Raw genomic sequence first — 22283 nt, 5'->3', positions numbered from 1 at the left:
AAAGTCTTAGAGAGAATTGTAAGGGATAGGATTTATGCACATCTGGATAGGAATAATGTGATCAAGGATAGTCAGCATGGTTTTGTGAAGGGCAGGTCGTGCCTCACAAACCTTATTGAATTCTTTGAAAAGGTGACGAAGGAGGTTGATGAGGGGAAAGCGGTAGATGTGGTATATATGGATTTTAGTAAGGCGTTTGATAAGGTTCCCCATGGTAGGCTACTGCAGAAAATACGGAGATATGGCATTGAGGGTGAGTTGGAGGTTTGGATTAGGAATTGGCTGGATGGAAGAAGACAGAGGGTAGTAGTTGATGGCAAAGTTTCTTCATGGAGTGCCGTCACTAGCGGTGTTCCGCAAGGATCTGTTTTGGGACCATTGCTGTTTGTCATTTTTATAAATGACCTGGAAGAGGGGTTAGAAGGTTGGGTGAGCAAGTTTGCGGATGATACGAAAGTCGGAGGAGTTGTTGACAGTGAGGAAGGATGTGGCAGGTTACAGCAGGATATAGAGAAGCTGCAGAGCTGGGCAAGGACTGACTAAGGCAAATGGAATTCAATGTAGCTAAATGTGAGGTGATTCACTTTGGGAAGAATAACAAAAAGATGGGGTACTGGGCTAATGGTCGGATACTTGGTAGTGTGGATGAGCAGAGGGATCTTGGTGTCCATGTACACAGATCTCTGAAAGTTGCCACCCAGGTAAATAGTGTGGTGAGGAAGGCATATGGCGTACTGGCTTTTATTGGTAGAGGAATTGAGTTCCGGAGTCCTGAGGTCATGATGCAGTTGTATAAAACTCTGGTGCGGCCGCATCTGGAATATTGTGTGCAGTTTTGGTCGCCATACTATAGGAAGGATGTGGAGGCACTGGAACGGATGCAGAGGAGGTTTACCAGGATGTTGCCTGGTATGGAAGGAAGATCGTATGAGGAAAGACTGAGACACTTGGGGCTGTTTTCATTAGAGAAAAGAAGGTTTAGGGGTGACTTGATTGAGGTGTACAAGATGATTAGGGGGTTAGATAGGGTTGACAGTGTGAACCTTTTCCCGCGTATGGAGTCGGGTATTACAAGGGGGCATAGCTTTAAATTAAGGGGGGGGTAGATATAGGACTGAAGTTAGGGGTAGGTTCTTCACTCAGCGAGTCGTAAGTTCATGGAATGCCCTGCCAGCAGCAGTGGTGGACTCTCCCTCTTTATGGGCATTTAAGCGGGCATTGGATAGGTATATGGAGGATAGTGGGTTAGTATAGGTTAGGTGGGCTTGGATCGGCGCAACATCGAGGGCCAAAGGGCCTGTACTGCGCTGTATTCTTCTATGTTCTATGTTCTATATCCATTCGATCTGATAAGGTTCGCAACCAACTGCCTTTACTGCAGATATAATCTGCAGTAACCTTTAAACTCTCTTTAAACTCCCACGTCTGACAAGAAGCACATATCGCTCGACTGAAGGCCCTTTTTGCTCCTTCACAATGTACAGACCCAGAACATATTCCTTTACAAAACACTGCCCCAGGTTAAATTAATAGTTATGCCTCATATTTTACGTTTAATCAAGAGATGTATCTCAAAAGACATATAATCAAGAAAGAACCCACTCTACTCACTACTGCAGACTTTCTGTAGGCCACACTCAAAACAATGCACTTATCTGATTCTGTCCTGTGAACTTCGCTCAAACAGTTCCTCCAAGATCAGTTGTGAATTTCACTGTTGGTTAATTTTCCCAGACGCACTCCGATGTCCAGCGATACATGAATTCAAACAACAAAGGCAGTACTGTGCATGTACACTGTGGTGTCAGTTTCTTTCTCTCTCTCTCTCTCTCCTGCACTGACCTCACCATGTGCTTCCTTTGTCTGTTCTTCTCCCTTTTAAAACTGCTATTGTTTTGACTTTTTTTTTTCCCAAAGTTCCAAAACAATGCAACAGTATATAAAACAATTTTTAAAATTTAATATATCAAAGCTATTTTTAAGTATCACAGAAAACTGTAGTCCAGAATTTTAAACAACCATTGGTGAAACTACATGGTATGCAGCTTTTACATGGGAATATTTTAAACCCCTGTGTTAAGTGTTCGTAAAGATTAAATTCCAGCATGCACCTGTAGTTATGAAATTCATACAATAAAATACTCTGTTACTTTTACTTTAAATGCAATTTGAAGTGTTGCTTTAATGTTTTATAACAGCAAACACATCTGCCATCCATCTAAATTTAAAAAGATTTGCTTTAAACCTGCAGAGCTTCGATACATTTTTAAAAACTTGCCCTTTCTCTGCAAGTTTCCTTTCTATGTGTCAGTAGCATTTTAATGAAAGCAAAAGTTTAAATCTGTGACATTGAACTGATTTATGTTTCAGACAAAAGCAGATATCAATAAATTATAGTAATTTCATGGCCAGAATGGATCGGGAGGTACAAAACCTTTTGACTATTTTTGGAATCAACAGATTGTTATAGAAAGATGTTTGAAACTTTCAAGTCATATTTTTATGACTTGGCATTGGTGCTATCATGAGAACTTGGAATGATGACATATTAGGATTAATGTTTAGCTCTTAACTTTGAAGAGTATTTATTTGGCAGCCACATAAGTATTCTTAGGCATTTAACTAACTTAGAGAAGTAAACCTTGACATATATAAAGAAGAGAAATATCAGACAAACTAAAAATGGTCCATTGTCGTTATATTCATTCTGTGAGGTCCTGAAAGTGCAAAGTGTGCTATCTATAGCAACAACCTTTCTTTTGATGGCAAATGAAGTCAGTTGGAAGAAACTCAGATTCAGAATGCTAGATAATTGCCATAATTTTCTAAATTGAAGAAAGTTGGTAATACATCACTGCCTGTTTGGATTCACACCAAAGATATGTATGTTCTACCAGGCTGATGTTATAAATTGTAGAATTAATGGACATCTCATCCTTCAGGAGTGTAGATTAAATATTTGTAGGCATGTATTCCAGTTTCCCATCCATTTGTTCAGATTCTGACCAAGCCGAAACACACAAGGCAGAGCTTAATTGGAAGAGCAACGTTTAATACACAGGGGCATAAAGCCTTTTAAATACACAGATATCCATTTTACCATTTTAATACAGCCTTATTATTCACCCAAATGAGTTTTCTTCTCTGACATATTTGTCCTGCTTTAATTTTGGCAATATGGGCATTTCCAATTGTAATTTCATCATCATTGGTCATACTTTCAGTTCCCTGGCCTTAAGTTCTAAAATACCAGCCATGCACATTTTCACCTCCCTAGATGATTAACACTCTCCATAAAACATATCTCTTTGATCAGATCACCTGACGTGATATCTCTTTATATGGTTTATTATCATAAGTTCTTGTATAATACTCTGATCGTACACCTAGGAACAGATATAGTAAGAATTACTGTAGTTGTCATGACATTGTAGGTTTATTGATAGCAAATGGATTGCAGCAGCTCAAGAAGGCAGCACACTACCACCTGCACAAAGATAGTATGGATGGGCAATAAATATTGGCCCAGTCAGTGACATCAATATTCCAGGAATGAATCAAATAAAATGGCAAAAGCAAAACATTTGAAATTTAAACAGAAAATGCTGAATAGACTTAGCATGTCTCACAGTATCTGGGTGTTGTCCTTATTAAAAATGGACCCCTGATCCCAAGAGCTGAGCGTCAATTGGAGAGTTGGTTGTTTAGTAACCTTAGGAGCTATTAACAGTATGCTTTGCTGGTTCTGCATCTCGCAGAGGTGGGTATGTCAATGGTCATGTGTCCTCCGAGCCAGCGAGCTAGGATATGGAGGTGCCAGTGCAGTTAGACAGGCCCTGGTGAGGTGGGCTGGATGACATTTAAGGCTGGCAGCACTGTTCACTTTTTGGGCAGCTATTGTCACCACAGAGAACCCTCCATGGGCTGAAAAGTCTCAGGAAGAGAAGGGTTACCATGAAGGTCACCAAGATTTGCCAGGATGTGGCAAAGGGGAGAAAACAGGCAAAGGGGAGAAAACAGGCAAACCAACTACTTCGCCCCTGTGCCATATTGTCCATCTCTATACTATTTCAAAAAACGCTGGTAAAGAATGTTTCCTGGAATGAACTACATCCATTATGAAGATAGACTATTCTGCTTGAATATAAATTTTCAAAGTCATCAGAGGCTTCAGGAAAAAGAGAGCATAGATTTAGAGTGATTTTCAAAAGCGTACGTAATGTGGGAAAAACCTCTTTCACATGAGTGGTTTGTATCTGGAATATACCACATGGGTGTATGGTGGAGGCATTCAGGAGGACACTAGGTGATTATTTAAATAAGTGTAATGTGCGAGATTATGGGGGGAATGCAGACGAATAGCACTAAATCATGATGCACTTTTGAGAAGTCAGTATAAACATGATGGGCTGAAAGCCACTTTCAGGCCCACTCCCCATGCACTACTTCCATTCTGAATGGTATTTCATGACTTCTCATGGCTGTACCCTTTCTTCCTCTGGTGCTTAATGTCTTCCATGCCAAGGCATGTTCCTCAACCCACATACCAGCATGGTTACTAATGCTATCTGTAAATAGCTATGGCATTTCCATGCCAGTTCACCCATTATGTGCTGTGTCCAGAACCAATAAATCTGATTGTAACCAAAGCAGAGACTGCAAGCATTTGAAAACTCTTTATCTTAGTATCATCGAGATATACAGCATGGAAACAGACCCTTCGGTCTAACTCATCCATGCCAACCAGATATTTTATATAAATCGAGTCCCATTTGTCAGCATTTGGCCCATATCCCTCTGAACCCTTCTTATTCATATACCCTTCCAAATGGCTTTTAAATGTTGTAAGCAAACCAGTCTCAACAACTTCCTCTGGCACATCATTCCATACACGCACCACCCTCTGCATGAGGCAAACACCAATGTCCAGAGGTACTTGAAATCAAAGAGCAGAGGCAGTAGCTGTGAAAGTTCACTGCTGGATCAGACAGCGGTGTAAGTTTCTTTCTCCATTGATTCACTTCCCACTATGTGCTCACCTCCTTTATCTCTCACACTCCTTGTTTAAAGTGCCATTGTTGTGATTTTTATCCTCCAAAGTTCCAAAACAATGCAATAGCTTATAAAACAGTAATTAGTGCTCCGAGAATTTGAGGAAATCATCTCCAACACTGAAAATACCCCAAAAAACAAGGAGCAGCTATTTTCCCATCCTCCATCTTGGATCACCCACAATCCTAAAAATTAACAGATCATGCAGCAAGAGGTGTGGTGCTGGAAAAGCACAGCAGGTCAGGCTGCATCCGAGGAGCAGGAGAGCCAACGTTTCGGGTATAGGCCCTTCATCATGACAATGCTAATGAAATGTCGACTCTCCTGCTCCTCAGATGTTGCCTGACCTGCTGTGCTTTTCCAGCGCCACACCTTTTGACTCTGACTCTCCAGTATCTGCAGTCCTCACTTTCTTTCATACAGTAAGAGGTGTCCAGCAGTGTTTTCCATGGGTGCAGATGTTCAATAGGCTCTCAGCCAAGAATGCATAAGAAGAATGAAGCTGCTTCTTATGATGTTTTACAGGAACTGGTTGATTTAACCTTAAAAGATCTGTAGCAAAAGGTTTTTTTTCCCCCTTGAAAATAGAATGCTATGATCCACAATGCCTCTGTGGCCTTTACACCTGGCCTGACTTCATAAGAATTGTAGAAGACTAGCTATTGCCACAATGCAGTTAGACAGGTTGCAGGCTTGTGACCAGAATGAGCCAAAACTCTTAAACTGCGCTAGTGAAAATTTGTGATGCCCAGAATGGGACTTGAAACCCTGGAATAGCCTGCAGACTTGCCCTACCTACCTAAACATATAATCTTGTATCTTCATTGATGCTAGCTGTGCTGATGAGATTTTCCAGAATTTTTTGTTTCATTTTCCTGAAAGTGAGAAAGTGGGTAGACAGTGAAAGATATCCAGAGGGGAATGGAAATCAGCCAGCATCCCATAAATCCAGGTCTATGCCTGGAACAGCCAAAATTGGAGCCAGTCTTTAGGAACAGGCTTAGGAACAATGTAGTGGTTGCTCCAACTTAACATTGCATACACTCAGCAGTGTTTTCACGAGAGAGAGATAGCTAAAATCAGAGCCAAGTATGTTGATAATGAGAAGCTGCTTATTTTTGGAGGAAAACTGATTGTTAATTATTTAACATTTGTGAAATAAACCGGTTTGAAAGATTTGTACAGATGCAGCAAATGTATGCTATTCATGTTACCATTAACAGGAGTTTTAATTTACATTAAGTTAAATCACATCACTAACTGACAAAGGTGAGCCAAGCATAAGACTGTGGAATCACTGGGAAAAGTCTCAATGATTGAAACTACCTTTTCTAACTAACTTTGCATCCTGCAACAACATCCAACTCTCCACCAATTGATGACTGTCTTTTTACCATTTAACCCTGTGTTTCAGAAATTCAGCCTCAAAACAATCACACACTTCCATCCTGCTTAAAACATTCTTTGGCCAAACTTTTAGTCATTCCTCCTAATACATCAAACTTTCACTTGGTGTTTATTTTTATTATCTGATACAGTTCTTTGAAGAACTTTGTAACTCTTTTGATTTTAAAGGCACTTCTAGTTTTAATTTTCCCCTAGCTTTTAATAACTGCAATTGCAAAAATTGGAAATTGATCCAATGGATCCACACCATTGTCTTTGTGGAAGTCATAAGGTTCAGTGACCATCAGTAATCAGTTGTGGTGTTAATGAGGCTGGTGTCTGAAGAGATTTCTGAGACCCAAGCATAGTATGCATGACTGGTTAAATTTCAGAGACGATAAGTTGATTGAAGAATAATACAGGCAAGTAAAATGTACTTTTCGCTCCTCTAGAAGATCATATAAGGCATTTCATTGAATACTTTGAGCCTTCTCTAACAGTTGGATATTGTTATATCCTAGTGCACAAATCTTTCAAAATTATAGGGAATAAGGTGTATGCGTATGTCACGCAATAACTGTTTAAAAAAAAAGTACAGAAAGAAAATTTTCATTAGCTGCAAAATTTGTGTACCTTATTATATTTCAAAAGTCTTACTTTGTTTAATAATATCACCAGGGAAACTTTGCTTTCCCTTAAAAGGGCATACTGTTAATCATTGCACTTGTTTGGTAGTAATGGACAAAAAGAGGTAATTATGAGTTGAATTAGAAAAATTAACAGATGGTGATTGAACAATAATGTGCACCATGTTTCTGATTTTGTGTTCATATCCAAAGTAAATTATTTTAGTTGACTTTTATGGTCTCTATTTTTAAAAGACAGTTTTCATATTAGAGCAGTGAAGCATTAAAACATGGCTGGCGACTTATTAAGCAAAAAGGAAACAAGGCTACAGTTACAATTCCTTCATAAAATTGTCCTAGGCCTTAAAAGAAAAACAATCTATGGAACATTAGACCTTCTACATGTCACAGACCAGTTCATTGATAAGCTTTTTATTTTGGATATCTGCAGTGATATGCATGGCATCGCAGTAAGGAAAGCTTTAGTCAGTGGAGTGGAAAATTTGTAAAACCGTTCAGTTTTTCACCACACAATAATGTATACTTGATAGTCAATTTATAAAAACTGGTTCTGTGAAATATCTAATATCTATTTTCTCACAGCTCTCAAACCCTCAATGCTGACTTTCTGAGCAAGTCAGTCTCACTTTTTGATCTATTTGTTTGCAGAATCTTAATCCATTATTGGCATAAGAAAGTAAATTTGACCTTATTTCTTCAAAGTCAAAATAATTTTGAAGTCTTCAATAAAATATATATTTGTATGACATTATAAACCTTGTAATATTTGGGCAGCATATGTTTGGCCTGAGAGATCTGTGTTGAATCCAGCATTTTTTGAGGCCTTGCTCTTGCTGGGTAATCTGAGTATAACGATGTGTAGCTTCAAACTGGAGTTCTTAAAGGAACACCACTTCTCTCTGCCCATCTTTTTCTTTCCTCTCTCTGTTCCTCCAGCTCCCTCTCCCTCTCACGCTCTCTCAAGGTCTCTCTCATACACTCTCCTGGCAAACGTACTTACAGCAATAAATACAATGTGCCCAAGTGTTAGGCTATAGTTGAAGAAAATTCTACATAAACATTTTTAACTATTGTGAGATGCCATTTACAAGAAACGACATGAATGACATATGTACAATACGTACACAGGCTGTAAACCAACCACAGTGCAGTTGTTTGAGGGCATATTGCTATGTGCTGTTCAGCATAGTCTGAAAGTGCTAAGACCTGGTTTTTTGAGTTTACTTTAAGTATTTGGCATGAAGCATTCCTTGTCATTGTTCTAAGGCTAATTCATGCTGTTCCATTTCTATGTACCCTGTTATACAAAACTTGTCCTCTACCACAAACCTCTGTGCATACCAAATGCAGCACCATCCCATCAATGACCATGTGTGTCCCATCTCATTCATCTAGCGGTGATGAAAGCATATTAATGAAAGATATTTAGCCCAATTGCAGGATGTAGCTTGTGGAAAATCAAAGTTCATATTTCAGTATTAATTTATTTGGTACTGTTGCTCACTTACTTTGAGAACTAGTTTAAAAATAGTTGTTTTCCCTACCAAGGGAAAGAATGGAATGTAAGAAATAAATTAGTCTCATCTTAAGAAAATTACAGAAATAAAGGGGGAAGGTACTAGAATTTATAAGTTAACTTCCAAGAAGGTACTTTCTTATCAATATATTCTAAAAGAGTTAAAAATAACATCCACTTAAAAATCTGGGATCAAACAATCCCAGTCATTTCAGTGCACTCATACAAGTGAATGTTGAGCATTCTACCTGGAAGCAAGCAACTCCGTTGGTTGATGGTAAGGGTGAGACCTCCTCCTACAAGATCAAGGATATAATGGAAACTTGACTTGGAACTCCCAGGATTTGGAGTTTGTGGATCTTCACCCCTCCACGAGAGTCAATATGAGGTTTTCTGTGATGCATCAAATGATCATAGGTATACCAGAGCTGCCAAAAACTGAAGACCCCCCCCCCCCCCCCCACCCCCTGCCAGCTAGGATCATGAAGCATCTGTACCTTCCATTGGCACAAACACCAAGAGGCTTCCTGCTAACTCCTGAACCTTAGTTGGTTCTCTGACAGACACTCTGAAAAGGGGATCACAGCTTGACGAGACTTTAACAGGTGCTAGTGTGTAGTTTTGTCAGAAATGCTATCGTACAATGTGAGAATAGAATGAGAACATCAGCACAGGTTGTTTAATTCTAATACCCTCTGAAGAAAATGGCACAATTTTGTTGTTATCTCTGCATCTGATTCAGAGCTCCTGACATGATTCTCAGACTATTACAGGAATGAAAGAAAAGATTGATTTGCTAGTCTCTCTTTGGTGTACTCTTATTTGTTTTTTACTTGATAACAATACATATAAATGTCCTTCCCTGGTGATACGTGCTCCAGTGAAAATGTCCCTATAGACTAATGATAATAGTCACATGTAGCAATAATATAGAAGTTTTGAATACTCTGTGTTCATGCAGGACTTTATCAATAACCAGGAAACGTAACTTCCACTGTTGAAGTGTAATCCTGATCAACAAATTCCTATATGAATGGTATTTGAGGTAGCAGTAAACAATACTATTTAGTCATTAGTTAAAACAGTGTGACAACTCACTTGATAAAGGGAAAGCAGATTTAGAATAACAATGGTGCATAGACATAGCACTTTGATATCTTCTCTGATGATCCCTCTCAATTATTTTGCACTATAGAACAAAATCAAAATCTATTCTAATGATTCCTTTAAATAAGAGAGCAAAGCACACATTCGATCTTTAATAACATGTATGAGGTGTTGTTGGATTAGTGTTCTGGAATTGTTTTTACATCCAACTTTTTCATCAAGCCAAGTAATCTTAGCACAGTAAGAAGGAATAAAGACATATTAAGCCTGTATAAAACACTGATGCAACCTCAACTGGCATACTATGTTCAGTTCTGAATATTACTCTTTAGGAGTAGATAGAGAGAACCTCTTTGCATTAATAGATGGATTGAGAACCAGAGGGTACAAATTTGTAGATAATTGTGAAAAAAATTAATGGTGATTTGAAGACAAAAATATTCACGCATCAAATGTTTAGGGTCTGGAATATACTGCCCAAGTGGCAGGGTCAGTTCGAAATCATTAGAAGGGAATTGAATGTGAATGAAAAAAATTGCAGGGCTATGGGGAAAGGCAAAGGAATGGCACAAGGTGAATTGCATCTTCCAAATGCTGGCACAGGCTTGATAGGACAAATTATCTCTTGCGTCATAATCATTCTTCAATTCCATTTGAAATTTGAGGGACTGAACATTTATTGGACTACAGAGGTGGGATAGGATGCAAACAATGCTGTTATTGGCCTGTGTGCCTGTCTCCTGCTCATTGCTGGCCTCTGAGCAATTTCATGAAGACAGGCTCAGGAGGTGATGCTGGTGGGCATTGACCTGCCTGCCAGCAACAAGGAATCACTTAGGCCCCTTTAAAGGTTCTATGAAGGCAACTCTTCAAATGCTGACCCAAATGCTTGTCTGGAGTGCCTTAACATGCCCTCGGTACATTGCAGTATCTAATTTAGTATTAGCCACAAAATGACTCTTCAGATGTGCTTTTTCCAGTTCCACACTTTATTGATTCTGACTTTCCAGCATCTGCAGTCCTCACTATCTCCTTCAGCTGGTCTTGCCATGTACTTGCAAAGTTTAAAAAGAAACTTGTAGAAAATAATCAGCAAGTCAAGCAGCATCTGTGAAGTGTGGAACAGAGTTCGCCTTTCTTACTGATTATCAGTTCTCAGAACTTTTGATGCCTGCATAGTCCTGATTATTTTTGCCACATTTTGCCATTTGAGTAGTGAATTGATAGAATTAAATGTTTGTTAGATTGGCTTCTATTCAAAGTAAGTTGCCTTCTTTTCCCAACTGTAGAGCATTAAAAGAGCTGATGGGTGAACAGACCACACCAGTTGCTCACAGTAATGTTGATGGGGGAGGGGAGATAAGAGAGGAGAATGTGCCCTTTTAGTAGAACCCTATTCCCACTGTCACCACCATATGTTTCTGATCATTGCAGCTTAGTGAATCATCCAGTCCACAGCCTGATCATGACCCTGCTGGTGCTGGTGTCATGTTCTTCTCAAAAATAAAAGCAATGAAGGATTCAGCTGCTAGATATTTTTGCTTCCTGCATTAATTTTGCTTCAATCTCTGCTTATAAACAACAATGCACGATACACTCATTGTAAATGTTCTGTGACAAACTAAATATCAATTGATAAAGTAAAATATTCTGTTGTGAAAGTGTTTTGTTTGTCAATTTAAACTAATGGAATTATAAATTTTTGAAGCTTAGTTTAATCTTTGCGAAAATCTGGTTCTTTTGAGACTAATTGTGGAGGTGGATCTGGGGATAGGACAGGTTTTCTGTCATATGATAGAAACATCCTCTTCAATGTTTTCTTGAGTGAAAATGCTAAATTTATGGACGAGCAGGCCATTACACTTTGCCTCCTGCTGGGACCTTCCAGCCTCCAACTTCTGGGCATCAATTTTATAAGGTACGCAGATGGTATTTCACTTAACTGCAACCCACGAGCATCACTTAAACTTTACTCATCGCCCCCACACATGCTGGAGTTGCCAGAGATCAGGCAAAAAGTGTGTGACAGTTCACGGACACTATCCTAGAGGTTCCTAGGAGAGAAGGAAGGTCCTTTTCCTTGGAAACAGCACCAGCAGCACTTCCTGACTAACGAAGGCAGTGTGGACAGAGGTACTTGCAGTAGTCAGCTCTCATGAGCAGCTCAAGAGAACCTGGCTCCATTTATTCAATCAGATAATTATCTGCACTCTGCCAGGGTGAGTGCTACTCAATGCTTCAAGCTTTCATGCGTGTGAGTTAACATTCTAAGTTTACCACTGCAAGTGATGGTTACACAATTTTGAATGCCAAACATCTCCCATCAGTCAGCTCATGTGCAATTACTGCCAGTTACTTCCTTCCAGCTACCAGTGTAGCACCACTTGTACCAGTGTTACTGCCTCTCATATATCTGACAGATAAAAACACATAAAATATCAAAGCTGCTGTAACATTCAGAAACTTATGCTCCACCAGTGACCATTCATTTCAACTAGGAAAATGGCACATGGGACAAGGACAACATCACAAAATATAGCTTCAGGACGAGCACTTCACAGATACTTAAGCATTTACAGCATATAATGCTTTACTGATTTGCATCAACTCTAGTTCTTTGACAATGCTAAACCACCTTTCAATCAGAACCCTTAACTCCTAATTTCCCATATGCCACATTTTTTTAAAACTAGTCAAGTTAAGTTGCCATAGTCTTATCAAACCATGGGTCTGCCCCCTCATTAGAGAAAGCTGGTGGTGATTCATCCTGAGGGGAGGTTGATCCTTCATAGTGGTAGATAGGCATTTCTGTGGTCGAAAATGAGACTCCCAAATGGTATGTTGCTTCCCAGGTGCACAGGTCAGGGATGTCTCAGATTGACTGCAGAGAATTCTCAATGGGGAGGGTGTATAGCCAGTTGTTGTAATACATATAGGCACCAATGATATAGGTAAAAAACGGGATGAGGTCCTACAGGAAGAATTTAGAGAGTTAGGAACCAAGTTTAAAAGGTAGGACCTCCGAGATAATAATCTCAGGATTGCTACCAGTGTCACATGCGAGTCAGAATAGGAATGATAGAATATTCAGGATGAATGCGTGGCTTGGGAGATGATGCAGGAGGGAGGAATTCAGATTGTTGGGATATTGGGACCAGTTCTGGGGGAGGTGGAACTATTGCAAATTGTATGTCTACACCTGGGCTGGACTGGAACCAATGTCCTTGGGAGTGCTTTTGCTGATGCTTTTGGGAGGGTTTAAATTAATGTGGCGGGGGATAGGAACCAAACGAGGTTAGTGGCCAAGAAGGAGGTAGTAATTAAAGCCTACAAGGAACTAGTTGATGAAGTCACTGTGAGTAAGGGGAAGAGTAGGCAGGAAGCGCCGGATGAACGCAGAGGGACTGGTGGTCTGAGGTGCATTTGTTTTAATGCAAGCAGTATTGTAGATAAGGCCGATGACGTTGGGGCTTGGATTAGTACATGAGAGTCTGATGTTATAGCTATTACTGAGACTTGGTTGAGGGAAGGGCATGATGACAACTATTTCTGGGTATAATGCAGAAGATGCTGGATCAGTTCATTCCACAAAGGAAGAAAGATCCTATGAGGAGGCAAGGGTGGCCGTGGCTGACGAGGGAAGTTAAGAAACATATAAAGTCAAAAGAGAAAAAGTATAACCGAGCAAAGATGAGTGGGAAAACGGAGGACTGGGAAGCTTTTAAAGAACAACAGAGGATTACTAAGAAGGAAATACGAAGAGAAAAAAATGAGGTACGAAGTTAAACTGGCCAAAAATATAAAGGAGGATAGTAAAAGTTTTTTAGGTATTTGAAAGGGAAAAAAATGGTTAAGACTAAAATTGAGCCCTTGAAGACAGAAACAGGGGAATATATTACGGGGAACAAAGAAATGGCAGAAGAGTTGAATTGGTACTTCAGAACTGTGTTCACTGGGGAAGACACAAGCAATCTCCCAGAGGTAACAGTGGCTGAAGGACCTGAACTGAAGGGAATTTATATTTGCCAGAAATTGGTGTTGTAGAGACTGTTATATCTGAAGGCTGATAAGTTCCTGGGGCCTGATGGTCTACATCCCAGGGTACTGAAGGAGGTGGCTCTAGAAATCGTGGATGTGTTGGTGATTATTTTCCAGAGTTCGATAGATTCAGGATCAGTTCCTGCAGATTGGAGGGTGGCTCATGTACCACTTTTTAAGAAAGGAGCGAGAGAGAAAACAGGAAATTATAGACCAGTTAGTCTGACCTCAGTGGTGGGAAAGATGCTGGAGTCAATTATAAAAGATGAAATTATGACACATCTGGATAGCAATAACAGGATAGGTCAGAGTCAGCATGGATTTATGAAGGGGAAATCATGCTTGACTAATCTTCTGGAATTTTTTGAGGATGTAACTCTGAAGATGGACGAGGGAGATCCAGTAGATGTAGTGTACCTGGACTTTCAGAAAGCCTTTGATAAAGTCCCACCCAGGAGGTTAGTGAGCAAAATTAGGGTGCATGGTATTGGGGGGAAAATACTGACTTGGATTGAAAGTTGGTTGGTTGACAGGGAACAAAGAGTAGTGATAAACGGCTCCCTTTCAGAATGGCAGGCGGTGACCAGTGGGGTACCGCAGGGATCAGTACTGGGACCGCAGCTTTTTACAATATATATTAATGATTAGAAGATGGTATTAATAGTAACATTAACAAATTTGCTGATGATACAAAGCTGGGTGGCAGGGTGAAATGTGAGGAGGATGTTAGGAAATTACAGGGTGACCTGGACAGGTTAGGTGAGTGGACAGATGCATGGCAGATGCAGTTTAATGTGGATAAATGTATGGTTATCCATAAATGTATGGTTATCCACTTTGGTGGCAAGAACAGGAAGGCAGATTACTACCTAAATGGAGTCAAGTTAGGTAAAGGGGCAGTACAAAGAGATCTGGGTGTTCTTGTACACCAGTCAATGAAGGCAAGCATGCAGGTGCAGCAGTTAGTGAAGAAAGCGAAGAGCATGCTGGCCTTCATAACAAGAGGGCTTGAGTATCGAAGCAAAGAGGTTCTTCTGCAGCTGTACAGGGCCCTGGTGAGACCGCAACTGGAATATTGTGTGCAGTTCTGGTCTCCAAATTTGAGGAAAGACATTCTGGCTATTGAGGGAGTGCTGCGTAAGTTCACAAGGTCAATCCTTGAATGGCGGGACTATCTTACGTTGAAAGATTGGAACGATTGGGCTTGTATACCCTTGAGTTTAGAAAACTGAGAGGGAATCTGATTGAGACGTATAAGATTATTCAAGGATTGGACACTCTGGAGGCAGGAAACATGTTTCCGCTGATGGGTGAGTCCTGAGGACACAGCTTAAAAATAAGGGGTAGGCCATTTAGGACAGAGATGAGGAGAAACTTCTTCACCCAGAGAATGGTGGGTGTGTGGAATGCTCTGCCCCAGAAGGCAGTGGAGGCCCAGTCTCTGGATTCGTTTAAGAAAGAATTGGATAGAGCTCTCAAGGATAGTGGAATCAAGGGTTATGGAGATAAGGCAGGAACAGGATACTGATTGAGGGTGATCAGCCATGATCATAATGAATGGTGGTGCAGGCTCGAAGGACAGAATGGCCTAATCCTGCATCTATTGTCTATTGTAAATGTCCCAGGATGCTTCAAGCAGGATAGAGAGGGAGGTGAAAGAGATGGAAGAGTTGCATTACTCGTCAAAGAAGGTACTACAGCTGTGCTGAAGGAGGGCACTATGGAAGATTCTAGCACTGAGGCAATATGGGCAGAGCTCAGAAATAGGAAGAGTATGGTAACAATGTTGGAATTGTACTACAGTCCTCCCAACAGCAAACTTGAGATAGAGGTACAAATGTGTAGAACGATCATAGAAAGGTTGAGGAGCAGCAAAGTGCTGGTGATAGGAGATTTTTAATTTTCCAACATTGACTGGGATTCACTTAGTATTAGAGGTGTGGATGGAGCAGAATTTGTAAGGAACATCCAGGAAGGTTGTACAGAACAGTATGTAAGTAAAGTAGTCCAACTCGTGAAAAGGCCATACTGGACCTGGTGTTAGGAAGTGAACCCAGCCAGGTGTTCAGTCGGGGATTACTTGAGAATAGTGATCACAATTCGATACGTTTTAGGATAGTCATGGACAAAGATGAGAGTGGGCCTAAAGGAAGAGTGCTGGGGGAAGGCCAACTATAGCTAAATTCGGCAGGAGCTGAGGAATGTAGATTGGGAGCAGCTATTTAAAGGGAAATCCATATTGTATATGTGGGAGGCTTTTAAAGGGAGGTTCATTAGAGTTCAGGAGAGATAAATTCCTGTGAAAATGTGGGATAGAAATGGCAAGATTAGGGAACCTTGGATGACAGGTGAAATTGTGAGACTTGCTAATAGGAAAAAGGATGCGTACATAAGGTCTAAGTGACTGAAGTCAGATGAAGCTTTGGAAGAATATCGGAAATGTAGGACCGATATTCTTTGGAAGAATATCAGGAATCTGAAGCGAGGAATTAAGACAGCTAGAAGAGGTCATGAAATATCCTTAGCTAGCTGGGATAAGGAAAACGCCAAAGCCTTTTATTCATATATAAGGAGCAAGAGGGTAACGAGGGAAAGGGTTGGCCCAGTCAAGGATGAAAGATATGCGTGGAATCAGAGAAAATGGGTGAGATTCTTAATGAGTACTTTGCATCAGTATTCACCGAGGAGAGGGACATGACAGATGTTGAGGTTAGGGATAGATGTGTGATTACTCTAGGTAAGTCGGCATAAGGAGGGAGGAAGTGGTAGTTGCCTGGAATGCATTGCCAGTGGAGGTGGTAGGAGCAGGAATGATAACATCATTTAAGATGTATCTAGACAGATACATGAATGGGCAGAGAGCAAATCTTTAGAAAACAGATCCTTAGAAAATAGGCAGCAGTTTTAGATAGAGAATCTGGATCAGCACAGGCTTGGAAGGCCGAAGGGCCTGTTCCTGCGCTGTAATGTTCTTTGATCTCTTTGTAACCTCAGCTAGTGTGGAAATTGGACCCACATAGTTTCACAAACAAACCGTTTGTGAGCGAAACTGACCCCCTTGGACTAGGAATGCTCATGGACAATTACACCTCTGAGGATTGACATCTCTATCTATCTATTAATGCAGGAAAGTGCTCATTCTCACACCAATGGCTCATAATGCTGCTTTCCTTCTGCAGAAAGAATTGCACAATAACAAATATGCACAGACAGGTATGGTGGTGAGGAATCGCCCAACATAGGCTGTTATCCCTTTTGAAGAGCAAGCCACCAGATTGGTAGGAGAGCAAGGACAATGTGCCTCTGGTGTATGGGAGGTTGGATATCTCCAGCCATCTATTGAGAAGGCCTCCAAGTGGCTACACCTGAATGCACATCAAGCTCCAGTGTCTTAATGAAATCTTGGGTCAGGCTCGCAACAGATCTTCATGTTTTTCTATGCATCTTCTGGATCCTACTCCTAAGTCAGGATCGAAACAAGAAGAAGCCCAGCTCCCAGCCCCTTCTCTATCAACACCTTATGGCATATCTTTGAGGACAGATAGCCATGAATCTCAACGGATGCATTGTTTCTCCAACCCTCCTCTAGCAGAGGCATTAATTTCAGTGGGTCATCTAGAGGAGGCTTGAGGCCAAACACCCTCAAAATCTTTTAAGAAGGCCACCCAGACCCTAACTCTTCTTATTTTAAAGGTAGATGTGAGGTGGATATTCCAGGTGTGATGCAGCTAGTTAAACCACTCTGCTTTAAGTAAAACAGAATTTGTTTAAATATTACAGTTGAAACACACGTAAAAGAAAACAGAATTTAGAACTTAACTATTTGAAAATTCAGCCACCTCGACACCACACTTAACTAAGGAGATGTTCCAATTCCCATAACATCCCATAAACACTCCCCTTGGCAAAAGGTAAATTCGAACACCAGTTCATACAGGCAGGAGAGATTTCTGAGAGAAAGCCAGTCAGGAACCATCTGCTAAAGCTTGAACCTTTCTCCACTGCAAGCAGCTTCTCTGTTACAGCGAAACCAAACTAGAAAAGACCTGAACTGGGATAACTGGCCACTACGCTGCCATTGTTAAGCTCGGCTCTTGCCCAGATATGGTGGTCAAGGTTAGAGTGGTGCTAGAAAAGCACAGCAGATCAGGCAGCATCCAAGGAGTAGGAAAATCGATGTTTCGGGCAAAAGCCCTTCATTAGAAATTAGCACCTCTGCCTTTATGACCTCACTTGAAAAAAAAATCAAGGGCAAAATAACCTTTTTAAAATGACAGTATCGTAACAAGTGAATATAGCCCTGACATAGTTCCGCACTGACAGGAGGAAGAAGTGTATCTGACACTTGGAGGAGTCCAGCAGACCAGGCTTTTCCTGGGGCCAATGTAGATTATAAGCCTCTAGATTCCATCATTAATGAGTTGATTGAGATGCAGAAGTGAACAGCAGAACATCAAGCGGAGGTGCCAAAGATCGTGCACAGAGAGTGAAGACCAGAGAAGTATGCCCAAATTCTGGTTGATACCATGGCTCTAAACGGAGTGTATATGGCTACCTCCATGGGGGAAGCTGCTGTGATGAAGCAGATCCAACAGAACAATCAGGATCTATCACTCCATCACTTGAGCGTTGGATACATGCATTCATTGGTCAGGTGAAAGGAGGTGATGAACCTTGAACTCTCTCCAGGTGCTGGATTGCCTTGAAGAGTGAGGGAGGTGTGATTAAGTATAGAGAAGGAGGACTGGTCACCAGATAACCAGGGATTGTCATCTTGTGGCACTCTACAGGTGCCCTGTAGCACCACCTACCCTTTGCCATGAGTGGAGACAACTTTGTCCTTTACTCTTGAATCTCTCCCATGACTATTAGCCCTTCTACTCTCTCTCTCGAAACTACTGTACTTCCCACTTCCATCCAAATCCCCAACTCCTGCCCTACTTTTGCACACTCCCCAGCTCACCAAACTTTCTCCATTGTATTCTCTACCCTTAAACATGTAACACTTACCCTTCTTGTCCCTCTGCCTTTACTTCTAATTGCGCCTTTTCCCTCTGCATTCCAGATTTCTCCCTTCATTCCCCAAGAACCTTCCAGTGTCCCGAGCAGCCCTGACCTTTAAGTTACATTCCCCATCTTTCCTTTCCTTTGAACCTTTTCTGTTCAGCCCCTTTTCATGATAGACTCTTTTTCAGTTACACCCCACTTCCTTCCCTCATCAGCTTTACTGATGTCCTTGCTAGAGCAGGTGAGTTATAAAGATGCTAAATTATGAAAGGAGTTTGTACCCAACAGAGGAAATAGTCAATCTAGAAAGGAGGGTTGAGGCAACAGCTCAGCTATGATCATATTGAATGGTGAAACTGAATTGAGAAGCTTAATGCAATAATCCTGCCCATACTACTTCCTTATATTTGTGTACATTGAAATGAGAATTTACTTACATATTTATATTAAAATAAAAGATGAGCTTACTAAGATTTTGTAAAAATGTTGAGTCGCATAGACTCCCTGTTTGATCAATGTTGTGTATTGAACTCACCACACTCAGCGTCACTAGATGAAGGGGTGGAAATTCAGTTCTGGGTCCATTGATAATCGCTATATACCAAACTCTGCTAAAAGCTAAATATGTTTGGACATTGGATGAGGTGTAGGATTAGGTTGCCTGTAATGGCCTATGCAGTCTGGTTCTTACTCCATAATTGCCATAACTAGATAACTGGATACAGCGAAGAGTCAATGCAATCAAGAGGAGAAAGGGAACGATTGTTAAGAAACAAATAAAAAAGTGGCATAGATACAGCAATAGTTTGTTTGCATGTAGAATTTTGTAGTACACTTCAAATGCCTTCCTATCTGTTTTATATCGTAACTTAAATCTAAATAACAAATATTATGAAACTTGGATTGACTTTTAATGTGATGTGAAAACTGCAATTAAACATGTGTATTTCTGCAATGAATAGTTGTGTTTAAAATAAATCTGAAGGAAAATATCTGCACATATAGGGTAATGTTTCCTTTAAATGTATGTTCTGAAATGGTAAATCCTTATAAAGAATAAATTGATTATTCCTCTACAGAAATATGTTGGAGAGATTCTTCTTTGTAATCATATCTGTTTGATTTGCATGTTTCCATTTATTAAAGCTTTTCATTTTAACAGGCACCACTCTGTGCTGTAAGCCATGGAGAGAATGGACCAATTCGCTGTAACAGATGTAAAGCCTACATGTGTCCATTGATGCAGTTTATTGAAGGTGGACGGAGGTACCAGTGTGGATTCTGCAGTTGTATCAATGAAGGTTACTATTTTACTTTATTGAATCTTCACATCACAAACTTTATAAAAGCTTAATAAACTTGACATAATGTTAATCTGTTTAAACAGTGACTGTTCCAGTTTAGTAGATATTTTTATTTCCTTTGTAAATTGAGAAATGTAAATTATTTTTGATAACTTCTCCTTGTTAAGGCAAGTTCTTTGCAGCTCTCAAAGGCATTATCATGTCGGTTGCAGAGGTCCATGGGGAATGGCTCCTAAAACACACCTGCAGGCCCCATCAGAATATTTCCTTCTTGGCTAACTTGTAACCCTCTCGAGCCCTGACTGATTCTTGCCTCCTCAACCTTAAGTAAGCTTCCTTTTCCTCTTGACTGGATGTTCCACATACCTTGTCACACAAGGTTCCTTCCCCTACCATCCCTTTCCTGCCTCAGTGGGACAAACCTATCTAGCACTATCGGCAAGTGCTCCCTAAACAACCTCCACATTTCTGCCGTGCATTTCCCTGAGAACATCTGTCCCAAATGTAAGTGCCCCGTTCCTGCCTAATAGCATTGTAATTCCTCCTTCCCCAACTAAATACTTTCCCATACTGTCTGCCCCTATCCCTCTCCATGACTATAATAAAGGTCAGGGCGTTGTGATCACTATCACCAAAATGCTCTCCCAGCGAAAGATCTGACATCAGCCTGGTTCGTTGTCAAGCACCAAATCAAATTTGGCCTCCCCTCAAATTAGCCTATCTACATATTGAGTTAGGAATCTTTCCTGGACACACCTGACAAAATCTGCTCCATCCAAACTACTTGAACTAAGGAGGTTCCAATCAATATTATGAAAGTTAAAGTCACCCATGATACCAACCCTGTTACTTCTGTACCTTTTCCAAAATCTGTCTCTCAATTTGCTCCTCTGTGTCTCTGTTGCTATTGAGGGATCTGTAGAAAACTCCCAATAAAGTGACTGCTCCTTTCCTGTTTCTGACGTCCCCCCATACTGACTCTGTAAACAAACCCTCCTCGACGACCTCCCTTACTGCATCTGGAATACTATCCCTGATTAGCAAAGCCACTTCCCACCTCTTTTACGTCCCCCTCTATTCCTTTTAAAACATCTAATCCCTGGAACATCCCAACAACTATTCATGCCCCTGTGATATCCAAGTCTCTGTAATGGCCACGACATCATAGTTCCAAGTACTGACCCATGCTCTAAGTTCATCACCCTTATTCCTGACACTTCTTGCATTAAAATAGACACACTTCAACTCATCACACTGACTGCAACTTTGCCATAACAACTGTCTATCCCTCCTCACAGACTCTCTGCACGCTATATTCTGGCTGTTCACTAGCTACCATCCTCAGATGTGTAGCTGCGGTTCCCACCACACCTTGCCAAACCAGTTTAACCTTCCTGAAGAACTCTAGCAAATCTCCCATCCAGGATATTGGTGCCTCTCCTGTCCAGGTCCCACCTTTCCCAGAAGGTATCCCGGTAATCCACATATCTGAAGCCCTTCCTCCTATGCCAGTCCTGCACGTGTTTATCTGAACTCGCGCTCTGTTCCTAGCTTCACTAGCCCGTAGCATCGGTAGCAATCCTGAGCTTACTGCTGTGCTCATCCTGCCTTTTAGCTTCCAACCTAACTCTTTTCAGGTCCTCATCCCTTTTCCTAATTATGTCATTGGTACCGATGTGTACCATGACTTCTGGCTGATTTCCTTCTCCCTTAAGAATCCTGTAGACTTGATCCAAGACATCCCTGACTCTGACCCCTGGGAGGCAACATACCATCTGGGTGTCTCATTTGCAACCACAGAATCTCCTATCTGTTCCTCTCATCATTGAATCTCCTATCACTATTGCTCTCCAATTCTCCCTGCTTCCCTTCTGAGCTTCAGTGCCAAAGACCTGGCTGCTGAGGCTTTCCCATCCAGCAGGATCTCTAAACCCTGCCGCTAAACCAGGGCACCAGTTTCCCCTGTCTGCCATATCCATGGCAAATAACAGGAAATGTGTCAGGCAGCTCCAGACTGGCGGTGCTTGTCTACATGGGCAACGGGAATTGAAAGATGGAGCAGGCACAAGGGATCCCATTTTGTTGGCAGGTGAGTGGCTAGTTGTTCTGGAAATGGTGTGGTAGATGGGGCTAGAATCGGACATGAGAGCTCCATAGGGTATGGGTAGGTAATTAATGAGGTGAGCTTGGTAAGATATGCTGAAAAATCACACTAGGTCTCATGCA

The 22283-nt window shown here is 41.0% G+C and overlaps 1 protein-coding gene across 1 annotated transcript in view; it reads left to right on the top strand.

The window, feature by feature from the left end:
* Positions 1–22283, top strand: part of sec24d (SEC24 homolog D, COPII coat complex component) — a 203998-nt gene that overhangs the window by 84358 nt on the left and 97357 nt on the right. The window contains exon 9 of the mRNA XM_043696761.2: positions 19916–20054. Coding sequence (XP_043552696.2) covers positions 19916–20054 — 139 coding nt within the window. The remainder of the gene's footprint in view (positions 1–19915; positions 20055–22283) is intronic.

Source organism: Chiloscyllium plagiosum, unplaced genomic scaffold (assembly GCF_037043375.1).
Source record: "Chiloscyllium plagiosum isolate Xiang-an unplaced genomic scaffold, Cpla_swu_hap1 HiC_scaffold_1, whole genome shotgun sequence".
NCBI lineage: Eukaryota > Metazoa > Chordata > Chondrichthyes > Orectolobiformes > Hemiscylliidae > Chiloscyllium > Chiloscyllium plagiosum.
This window is presented reverse-complemented; position numbering and strand designations above follow the sequence as displayed.